Source organism: Lactuca sativa, chromosome 6 (assembly GCF_002870075.4).
Source record: "Lactuca sativa cultivar Salinas chromosome 6, Lsat_Salinas_v11, whole genome shotgun sequence".
In the NCBI taxonomy this organism is placed as follows: domain Eukaryota; kingdom Viridiplantae; phylum Streptophyta; class Magnoliopsida; order Asterales; family Asteraceae; genus Lactuca; species Lactuca sativa.
In genome coordinates this window covers 90,984,696-90,997,251 of record NC_056628.2, presented here as the reverse complement: position 1 = coordinate 90,997,251, position 12,556 = coordinate 90,984,696, and the positions used below count along the sequence as shown (strand labels likewise).

Below are 12,556 nucleotides of genomic sequence, written 5' to 3'. Positions count from 1 at the left end.
TAAGCAACAAGATGAAGAAGAGAAGAGAGGGGAGGCACCAAAAATGGATGGAAACCCTAATCCAAGTGTTAGCCACGTTATTGGTGCATAGAGGGCCTTTATATACATGTAGGCTATTAGGGTTTACAACTAGGAAACCCTAATCTGGCTGCTTAAGCCCTAAGCAGCCCATTGACTCCTTTAACATATCCCTTAGACGAATTCTTAATGGGCTTCCCATAGAATTCGTCCAACCTATATTACTTAGGTAATCCATAGCCCAATTGCAATTATCTTATAATTACAAATCCAGTCCCCCTAAGTTTGATTAATCTCTTTTAGCCACAAAATTAATTTTTAATTAATTCTTGACTAATATTAATTAAACAATATGATTTCTCCTTTAATATATTATTCTCGTAATATATTAATAAATTATAATTAAACCTTTCTCTCCTTAATTCATCCTACATATTGCTATGGCGAAGGCAACCCAAAAGGATCATGCTCATAATCGGGTCAAGTACATACCAAAATAGTTATGGACTTAGACACTAATACAACAACAAGAAGTGAAATCTTGGCTTGAAAAGTGTTTGACTATGAAGGATCTAGGAGAGGCTTCCTATATTCGCGGGATAAGAATTTTAAGAGATAGGAAGAAAAGACTAATTGAACTTAGTCAAGGTACATACTTGGACAAGGTACTAAAACGGTTTAGTATGGAAAATTCCAAGAAAGGGGAGCTACCTGTTCAAAGCAATGCCAAATTGAGTAAGACTCAAAGATTACTCAAAGCCCAAGTATGGATGGGGAGATAGCTGATATGAGTCGAGTCCCTTATGCTTCGGCTATAGGATCAATCATGTACGCTATGACATGTACTCGTCCCGATGTGTCATTTGCTTTAAGCATGGTCGATCACTATCATGGAAATCTTGGCAGGGCTCATTGGATAGTAATGAATAATATTCTCAAGTATCTGCGAAGTACAAAGGATATGATTCTAGTCTTTGGAGGCAGTGGCACACCCCGCTAAAGCGGAAACACGAGACTGATAGTACAAAGGGTCTCATAACAAAAGGTAAAAGACAACACCAACCATAGTATTGAAAACATTACAATTTACAATGAGTTTGAACAACTTTTAAAATAAATTTCATTGTATTTGAAAAAAATAACACATGCAAATGCTCCTACACGTGATGTGTCCCTAAGTGCCATCTTATAGATGAGTTCTTGAAAAAGCATGTAAAATGAGCGGTTAACTACTGAAACAGTTGGTGAGTTCACATGTTTATAGCATAAAATAGTTGAAATCATAAAAATCAGAATATTGATAAAAGTTTCCATAAACAAAATTACACTTCTAAAATGAGTAACTAAGTTCTTTGTCATCATGAGAAGTTAAGTATGTTGCCAAAATAAGATACAAAGTTCATATTGTCATGAGAAATAAAGCTCGTTTCTAACATAAGAAACAAAATCTATTTGTGCAAAGTGATCAACTCATGAGTTCACAATCCAAGCCTAATGACTAAGGGTGCCCTCTTGAATACTAAGTCTATCGCTAACATAGGGGAAAATACGGTAAAATGCACTCGGAGAACCGCGTGAGTGAGGAGTTGTCTACCTCTTAATAGCTTTATCCATAATGACCATGGGCTCAAAAGAGTTAATGAATTGTGTGGAATGATTATAGGGACTTTACTGAAATACATGCCTCACGAATCAACAATTGCAAACACATAAATGGAAAATCACATTTGATACAATTTAAAATAAGTACAACGAATATAATTGAATAACCGACATGCTTTTCCACCCCAAAATATTAAAAACCGAAAATAGGGGTCGTGAATACTCACAACTATTTCATGATGATGCTAACGATTCCTTGGACTACGTTCCACCCGTACCAATACCGATTCTTACAATGATGTTACACACTAATGAGTCTCTAATCGAAATCTATTACTAGTATACTTACTACTACAATAGAATTGTACTAATATTGTGTCAAATTTGGTTTTGTATAAGTTGGAAACATTTTTCTATAAAATTTAGATTTCTAAAAGTAAATTTGTCTAACAACAAATTTAAATGGAAAACTCCATTTTCGCAATGTTAAATTAAATGTAATGTAATTATAACATTTTAAAAGATGTTTCAAAGGTTAAATATTCAAAATCAAACCAAAACTATTAAATAATTTCTCAAACTTTATATTTCAGTTTTAACTTAATTTAAAGACCATAAGATAAATTTTCTTGAATTTTTGATTTGTCTAACTATTTTCACCATTTTAATTCCTTGAATAATCATAAATTCACGTACAAATAGTAAATGATAATGAGAAATTATTAAAAAAAATTTATAACTATCTCACAGTGTCCCTAAACTAGGAAAAATATTAAATGTCACTTTTGATCAATAAAACCTGGTTTTTGTAATTTAATTGTGTTTTACACAAAGAAATTATAATTAAATAGAAAATAGCATGTAAAAATCACAAAATTTTTTATTTGTGTTCCAATTGTAGTCAAAGACTTCCAAAAAATGTTTCATAAATTTTAGATATGTATAGATATTTTTCTCGTATTTAAACACTTGAATTCTCACAAATTCATGGAAAAATAGTAAAAAGTTAAGACCAATTTCCAATATTTTTGTACAACTTATATACAATGTATGTAAGCTGGGAAAAATATCAAAATTGATTTTCAAATAGTGGAGTCTGATTTTTTGGATTTATGTATATTTAATCTTAGAAAGTTAGAAATATAGAGGAAATAGTTGAAATAAATCCTAAAACTTTTTGGGTAATTTATATACAGTGTTTTGAAGCTAGAAAGAAAATGATCAATGAACTTTGTAAACTGTAAAACCCATTTTTATAATTTTAGATGTGTTTAATGCCAAGACATTCGAAATAAATAGTAAACAGTGAGTAAAAATAATCAAACTTTTTAATTTTGATAAACTATAATGTAAGACTTTTTGGTAATTTCTTGTGATATTTAGAACGGTTTAACTATTTTTTCTTGATTTATTCTCTTAAACAAGTATTAATTCATAAAAAAATATTAAATAGTAGATAAAATTGCTAAAATTTTAATTTGAGATCATACTATAACAAAGGGTGTCTTGGTAAATTTTCATGATTTGTGGAATAGTGTAACTATTTTTCCCCTATTTAGTCCATTAAATACACAAAAATCATGGAAAAATAGAAATAGGTTATGAAAAATTCTAGAAATATTTATCTGAGTGTTATACAAGATAGAAAAGCTGTGAAAATCTTTAGATCTTCACTTCATATCTCAGAACTTTATTTTATGATTTATTTGAGTTAAACACAGAAAGTTAAAAATTATATCAAACAGTAACAAAAATTGGTGAAACTTCATGGAAGATGTTTATTTACTTTATGGGTCATCCAAAATTTTATCCAAGATTTATAGACCTCATAAAGTATTTTATATGATTTGTCCCCTTGATGTTTTTTCCAAAATTATAATAAATCAAGAAAAATGATTTAACACTTTAAAATTTCCAGTTCATCATATTATGTTACTGAGTTCCTAAGAAAAATTAGGTTTTAATAAACAAGGATTTTTAGATATTTTTTTCAAATTAAAATCTTTCATGCACATATTTAAAGCTTTTTAACAACAAACTTTGAACATCTAGCATTTAGGCTTGAAGATCATCACATGCATGTCGTTTCAAGGACCATGCATGGTTTTAGAAATGTTCAAAGGTTGTTTTTGAAGAAAACTTAGGGTGCATGTGGTGATTTCCACAAAAACTAGTAGGAAAGTGTGTTATTTTGATTTTGACTTAGGTTTAGGTCATGAGACTTCACCATTTGCAACATGCATGTTGTTTTTGGGTGAAATCCTACCACAATCATCAACAAAATCGTATGTATGTAGGTACATGATATTTAAATAGAATGGTGTAGGAGAAGAAGAAAATACAAGAAAACATGTAAAACTTGAAAGAAAAGTGAAGGTGAAAGAAGGATTTTTGTCATTACCCCTAAGAACAACGCTTGAAGATGAAGATTTAGTGCTTGAGAGGTGTTTTTGAATGAAGAAATTCGTGGTTTTAGATAGAGATTTGAGAAAAAGTGAGTGGTGGAAAAGTTGGAGTGAGAGAGAGAGAGTGTGTGTGTGTGTGTATGAGAGAGAGAGAAAGAGAGAGAGAGAGAGAGAGAGAGAGAGAAAAAAAAAAGAAAGATAGAGTGAAGAGATGGAATAAATGATTGAGTTTTTTGGGAAGAGGTGTATTGGGGAGAGTGGTGGCTGATTTTTGGAAGGAAGAGAAAGTATTTCTCTCTCATAAATCCCATTCAATTCATTTCCCTGAAATATTTATAAATTTCCAAAGTTTTTTTTATAAAATATGCTTAAGTCTTGATTTGTTTAATAATCATTGTTAATTTACTCATAAAACATGATTAAATGGTTAACAATTAAATTTTTCTATCATTGATTATATCCATAACTTAATTATTTAAATTATATATAATGAGGTTCATAACAAATTATATGGAGTTTTAGATGTTAAAGTTTATAAATTTGGGTTTTAGGGCTTTTTAGGGTTTTTGGATTTAATAAATATTTGGATATAAAAAAAATTGAATTTTTTGAGACTTCAAGTTGTTTTTAAGTCTTATAACTCATTTACAATTATAAATAATGCTTGAAACTTGTTTTTGTTGGTTTATTGGCATTTCTATGTAGTGATTATGATATTAAAGTGAAATTGAAGAATCAAGTATACTAGTCCTAGTTTTCAACTTTGACTTAAGTTCCTATGAGACTCTGACCTAATTTCTACTGCTAGGCAAAGTGTACGATATATTTACATGAATGTACAAAGATGGTCGAGTCAAGGAATGACCCAAATTTGGATAGTTGTTATAGTTTAAGTAGTTATAAAATTCGCATATCAATGTGAAATCTAAGTACACTATCCCTCGTTTCTAATTGTTTCCAAGTTTCTAGTAGGTTATGACTTAGCCTCTAGCAACTAAATCTAGCATGTGTCGTGCCTATACGTAATACGTGTAACTAAGTTTATTCAAATATAGTCTGACTCAAATTTTAACGTTTGTCACTGGCAGTGATACACTATCCCTCGTTTCTAATTGTTTCCAAGTTTCTAGTAGGTTATGACTTAGCCTCTAGCAACTAAATCTAGCATGTGTCGTGCCTATACGTAATACGTGTAACTAAGTTTATTCAAATATAGTCTGACTCAAATTTTAACGTTTGTCACAGGCAGTGATACGTTGAGAGTGATTGGGTATAGTGATGCCAGCTTTCAGACAGATAGAGACAACTTTCGTTATCAGTCGGGTTGGGTGTTTATATTAAATGGTGAAGCGGTTACTTGGAAAAGTTTCAAGAAAGACAGTGGTTGATTCCACTTATGAATCAGAGTATATAGCGGAAAGTGAAGCATCTAAGGAAGCAGCTTGGTTAAAGAACTTCATTGGAGATCTTGGAGTATTTCCAACCATTCAGGAACCAATGGGGCTTTTCTGCGATAATGAAGGTGCGGTTGCTTTGACTAAAGAACCGAGAGACCATGGCAAATCAAGACATATTGACAGGAAGTACCATTATATCAGACGTAGAGTAGAAGAAGGTCACCTCATTGTGAAGAGGGTATCATATGAAGAGAATCATGCAAATCCTTTGATGGAGGCTCTAAGTAGGGTGAAGCATAATCAACATGCTAGGATCAATGGTTTAAGAGATGATATTACTTTTAGTAGTTAGATGAGTTGTTTGAAATTTGTAACAAAATAAATGTAATTGACTTTTGGTGATTAAATAATAGAGATTATTTATGAGTTTGTTTACTACCTTTGTCAATTACTTATTATTGTGTTTTGTTTTGCATTTTTTACTTCCTAAATAATGTAATTATTTAAATTCCACGGTCACTTAAACTTTGGGAAGTAAGTAGTGAATTAAGATTGTCATGAATTGGATTGTAGATTGTCTAAGGAGGTTAGACATCACAATGTGTATTGCTACAACATTCGTGAGTACTTGGAAATGGAGATTTAAGTATTGGATAAACCCACGCTCATAGAATTACTTCATGGATTATATCACGAGTAATTGTGAGATGATAATATCTTATATTCTTGAAACAAAGATATATGTGTTGTAATTTACAAGTCGGTTGTGCAATGGAGTTGCGAAAACGCATCAGCAACATGAAGTTATAAAACGCAGTGTCATGTATGATTTGGTGAGTAAAGGATACAAGCATATAAGTCAAAGTTTATCCATTCCTTTTTCCCTAATGGTAAAAGCGATATCTTTGGGCCCCACGATGATTTGGTATTGACTTATAGTGTTGGGCCCAACCATGACTCAGTTGATGTGTTTATTTTGAAGTCTTATGTCGTCATCATAAATCGGGAAATCAAGAAACAAAACTTGGACAATAAGATTGATTCTAATCCATGTCTCATGTTTGTATGATATCTAGTAGAACGGAGGAATGTTTGATCACTTATCTTAGGACTAAATGTTTGTTTAGTTCAGAGTTTGACTGCTATGGAAGCATTCTTTGTTGTCTAATTTTGAAGTTATACTAGTAATTGCAGTTATAGACTTATCCAAGTGGGAGACTATTGGATTAGGTGTCTAAGCCAATAACTGAATTAGTATATACATGAATTATTAGCAAAGTCCTTTTGGGTTGCCTTCAGACCTAGTAATTGAATAGGATGACTTTTAGAGCGGGAGTGTGATTTATTGATTTATTATATGTAATAAATAAATTTATTAATATATTATGAAAATAATATATTAATTAGAAATCATAATATTTAATTAAGAATTAATCATAAATTAATTACAATTAATTTTGGGATTAATTAAAAGTACAAGGGTTAAAGTGTAACTGTTCAATAGTTGAACAAGAGAGGTTCCAGAACCTTCCTTGGAAGGGGTGGATGGTTTTAGGGTATTCCAGGGGATCTGGAATGTTCCTTATAGATAAATAGGAAGTTGGATAATTACCAAATTGAATTAATATTAGTTTATTCATTTAAGGGTTATATAGGGTTTCCAAGTAGCACTATAAAAGGCACCCTTGGCTTTCAAATTTTGGCCACTCCTTTTCAAAGAGCCAAGCCTGAAATTTACATCTTCCCTTTCTTCTCTCTTCAAGTCTCCAAGTTGCTAGGGTTGGGTGTGAACCATCAGAAGCACGAGATTTCTGGTGCTTGCTTCCAAAAGCTTTAAAGAAGGGTTTTAGATTTGTTTATTATAACAAATCAAAGGTATGTAATCTTCCTTCATGAATTCTAATTTCATTAGGGTTATTGTAGTTTAATAATTCATATTATGTTGCATTTATGTGTAAGACATAGATCCCTTAGGTTACATGCGCCCTAATACGATTAATTGTTAATTGTTTTTCCGCTTAGATCATTGTTGTTGTTACCTACGTTTTCCATCAAGTTTGTCATGGTCCATGTCAGCACCACATCAGATTTGCCACACTGGATCAAAAACTTACCATTTAGATGGCATAGGTTGCCACACTTGTCATGTTATTCTTTTTAATTATTTTATATTAAAAATAATCAATTTAACCAAATTAATTTAATACTAAAATTTCATTAAACTTCAACAAAAATCACAACAAACACACCAAAAAAAAACTTAGAATTTAAATATAAAAACATGGAAATTAAAATTACCAAAGCTAGATAGACCTAAATGACATCTTCATCGGAAAATTGACCATCCAAATCATCAACTGGTTCCGCGTTAAGATCGATGTGGTTGACGGTCCAAATATGTTTCGTCAAGTCTCTATGAAGAACATGATGCGTGTCAAAATCATAAATTATTACCCTCCTCGCCAAGTACTCCTCGCTTCCAACCTCAAAAGCTTGTGTTGGTGGAACAATCTCTTTTTCGTTATACTCACATATTGCATTTTCTTTATTTTTGAGAATCATATTATACAATATGATACAAGTATATATCACCTCACTCATTTTCTTCTCCTCCAAATAAGGTGGGGGATATTTAAGAACATGCCAATGTTTTTTCAGAGCACCAAACGCTCGTTCAACATCCTTTCTCTCCTTCTCTTGAGCTCTCTTAAACTACAAACATTTGCGATCATTTGGACAATATAGTGACTTCAAAAAACAAGAACACTCTTGATAGATCTCGTCCACAAGATAATACTCGTTCCTATACAACGTTCCAAACACTTGAAAGGAAGAATCTTTTGTGGTCCCGTTATACATTTCATCGAGTAACGGAGACATTTTAAGAACATTAATGTCGTTGAGGGAACTAACTGAACCAAAGAATGCATGACATATCCACAAATCCTCTAGGGAAGTCATGCATATTTGAATATATGCACCATACAATTATTGGACGTCACTACAAGTTGGTTTGCACAGATATCATAGACCATATAATCTTATGATATACTTACAAAATTTGTGAAGGATTTGTCGTCAGTAAGTCTGGACATCCTAAGATTCTCTTCTAATGCATCGGGGGAAGTGACATACATTAATTGACGAAGTGCAGCGGTGCATTTTTAAAAGGAGTAAAACCAACTATACCTCTAGCGTCTAAACGTTGTTGAAAATATGGACACGCTGCTATCACGTAGTTGATGATATGCAAAAACTGACTCTTTTGCATAAAAACCGTCGACGAAAATAATATCCTTGAAATTTGGTGTTTTTGGAAAAGTAAACATGCATGAGTTTTTCATTAGCCGCCTCACGATATCTTTGTATGTACCTTCTTTTTCTTTGGCGCGCATTATCCACATTTTGTTGTCGTAGTTCTTCGATCTTCTGTTCGACCACCTGAATAATCTCTATAATCGTTTCAAGCAACACATCAAACATGCCCGACGAAGACGACATTTTTAGAGAGAATGTTTGAGAAATAGAAAATGGTTTTGATGTGGTAAATGAATAAATTAGGTTGTATTTATAGGATTTTTAAAAAAACATTTAATACAAATATAGTTGGTGCCTCCTCCCATTGGTCACATTTACTCAGTTAAACTAAGCATCTTTCTACAGAATTAACGAGCCCAACTCGGCATGCCGAGGCATCGACCGGCTATTCGCTGAGGTTATCGAGTGGGCTGTTGAGCCCACTGATAGTGCCATATTTTTACACATTTCTAGGCAGTATTTTAATACATTTTAAGTTATAATTTAGTTAATTGCAAAGATATCTGGTACTTATAATTTTTAAACTGTATTTTGCCGCCAAAAGTGGACATTCTCGAAGAAAAAGATTGAATCCGACAAAACTTGGATACTTGGAGGACTAGAGCTAAAAGGATACAAAAATGATGTTGTTGGACAGCTTGACCCCTCTTTAGTGTTTTAGTCATATCTCATGACTCGTAACTCCGATTGACGATATTTAAAATGATCTGAAAACTAGACAAAATTTCAGATGAATTTCATTTTTGTGCCAAATGCTAATTCCCAGTTCTCACGATGTGAGGAGTATACTATCACGACGTGAGATTGATTCTTCTAGAAGATAGCTACGCGGAATGCAGTTTCCTTGTCGAACACGAATTCTACTGAGATCACGACGTGAGACCTTAATGCTCATGGCATGAGACACGATTTTTGGAAACTATAAATATCCCTTAGCATATTCGATTTTAGGAGGTTGGATCTGATTCCTTGGAGTTATAGTCGAATTCAGAAGTCGGAGGAAAGCGAAAACAACCCTTTGGAAGAGAGAACGATTCGATATTGAAGATAAGAAGATTATACATCGTATTCGGTTTGCATTAATTCAAGTATGTTGAATTCTTATGATTAAGAGTGTTTCCCTTTTGCCATGAATAGCTAATTTAGTACACTTCGTTTAGTTAGATGAAACCTAAAACTATGATTTAATCTCTTGTTTTATGGATTATATGAATTTGATTTTTGCATGTGTTTGATTATCATTACCTACCATGTTAAAGTTTGCATCTTTGTTGCTTTAATTCAAGTTCATTGTAGTTTAGTGACCATTAAATTGCATTAACTTGCTTACCTAGTAGTTTAGTGATCTTTAAATTGCTAGAGCAAGGATTAACCACATCTTAGATTGAGTAATAAAGGTAGCAACTTTAGCTGTGTTGGAGAACATAATTTGATCATAATTGTGTTTGATTAATTGCCTTGACCATAGACAGTTATTTAGATATATCTTACATAACCCAAGTATCATTATTAATCAATTACGTGGTTGCTTGTGTATGATCATTACATAGTAGTACACGAATTGGTAAAAATATTAGTAAATTGGACTAAAATTGCTAATTACATATAAATTGGTAACCAACTTTATTAATCTATAAATAAGAACTAACCATAGGAAAAAGATGGATTCGAAAATAAACGAAAGTGTTTTTAATATCTTGATAAGATTCGTTCTTAATTAAGTGTTTGTTAGTTTAAAGTTAATCTGAACTTGCAAAATCAAATAAAAGCCCTTTTTAATTATTGTTTGATTTTAGATTAATTTTTAGTAATTATTTCAGTATATTAAAAATGTTCCCTGTGTTTGATACCCAACTTACTTTACTATACTATAAACGGACTAAGTACATTGTCTATAGGTGCATTAGTATCTAAGTAGTTACGTTATAAATTTAAAGCTAGATAGGTATATCTTTTTCATCACATCAAGTTTTTGGCGCCGTTGCCGGGGAACGGCTATTTCAGATATTAGTTTAGTTGTTTTAGGTTAATCGATCCTTTTTGTGGGGTAAAAACGTAAAAAGTTAATTTTCTACGAAAATTCATTTTTCTGATTTTACTGTTCTCACGGCGTGAGATTCACCTCTCACGACGTGAGTTTATTTGTTTTCAATTTTTATTTATTTTATTTTTAGTTCATTTTTGTATGTATTTTCCAAATCTCAATGCTTTTGACACTTTTCTTGAGGAAGTGGAACATGAATTAGCATGAAAAAGATTAGGGATATGACTCAGACGAAGATTTAAGGGAGCTCAAAAGATGGATGGATGACATCCTTCCTGACGAACCAAAACAAACTGAGTTAGAGATAGAAGAGGAGGAATTTCATCCAGTAAGACATTTAGAGGAGCTGGAAAGTTTGCTAGCAAAATGCTCGGACGAAGAAGAAAAACAACCAGAAATTCAAGAACAACGTCATGATATGATCATTACAAAGACGCAAGCTCCTGATAGTTCGATCAAGGCATGGGGTGACAATTTCATCTTTGAAGAAGGTTCTCAAGAATGATCCTTTTCTGACAAGCGACCGACCGGTCCCCACAATTTTTAATTTTCATGGACCAAACAGATGCTCACTTGTTTGGCCAAAAATCAAAACGAGAAGTAAAATTTTACAATATAGTCTGAAAAGAGTGTTCAATAAAATGGATGAATTAACAACGCATAGATTGACAGTTTATTAAGTTGAGAGTCCAGCTCAAGACTCGCACAAAAAGAAGCGCTTATCGGGAGGCAGCCCAATGTTTGAAGAATTTATATCGTTTTATTTTTAATTTAGTTTTTAGTTTTTATTTTCTTAGTTTATTTTTGGTGTGTTTAATTTGTGTGCTTTTATTTTTATTTTTATTTTTTTTAGAGACATGTAACCGGATGGTAGATATTTGTTTTCTTGTTACAACCAATGGTTTGTTTTGTTCGCAAAATTATTAGAATGTCAAGAGAAAATAAAGTTGTGAGCGTTAGAGATAAGAATCGAAGACCATACTTTTTTATTAGTGTGGTGTGACATTCGTGTGCGAAGATAGATTAGAGAAAAGTAAGGGTTCCATAAAAATGGGTCTTAAAACAAGTCTTAATGAGTTAAGAAGACAATGGATGTTCACATACATAGAAGAATTGGTGAAAAAAATGTATTCTACCATAACCCAGTTTTCACGACATGAACTTCTATTTCTCACATTGTGAGAAAGATACCATCGCGCTTCAAAATTCGATTTTAACTATATTCGCGTCGTAACCTCTCAAATCTCACGTCGCGAGTCATCAAATATCACGCATTACGCTCTTTTCTTTCAACCTTACAATGAGACGTATGATTTCCTACATTGAGATGCATTACTTGGAAGATTTTATGACCATATTTATTACAGATGCAAGCTTATGATTCACATTCTATTCGACACATTCATGAGTACCAGCAAAGTCCAAGTTCCAGTTACATATTCAAGATGTTCGAGTTTTCAACACACGTTTAAAATATCGATCTCGCCACTACTACCTCAGGGGAGTCTGTTTCTTTTTATTCTTTTTTACTGTTTTTATGTGCTTAAATAGTTTTATGCATATAATGAGGGCATTGTATGCTATAAGTGTGGGCTAGAGAGTCGAAAAAGGAAATTAAGTTTAAATTGGAAAATTAAAAATTTTGCTAGATTCGGAAAATTTGTAAATAAAAAAAAATAAAAATAAAAATAAACTGAAAAAATGGTTTAACTTGAAATCTAGTAATAATTAAAAACTTAAGTTGCTAGTGTTGCATGGGACGATCCAATGCG

At 32.1% G+C, this 12,556-nt stretch overlaps 1 protein-coding gene across 1 annotated transcript; it reads right to left on the bottom strand.

Annotated features, from left to right (window-relative positions):
- Positions 1-7,735: 7,735 nt before the first annotated feature.
- LOC111912038 (uncharacterized) lies at positions 7,736-8,923 on the bottom strand. Its single transcript, XM_023907789.1, has 2 exons — positions 8,750-8,923; positions 7,736-8,134 (listed from the first exon to the last, which is right to left on the bottom strand). The coding sequence occupies exons 1-2, from the start codon at positions 8,921-8,923 to the stop codon at positions 7,736-7,738; spliced, it is 573 nt and encodes a 190-aa protein (XP_023763557.1).
- Between the last annotated feature and the right edge of the window lie 3,633 nt (positions 8,924-12,556).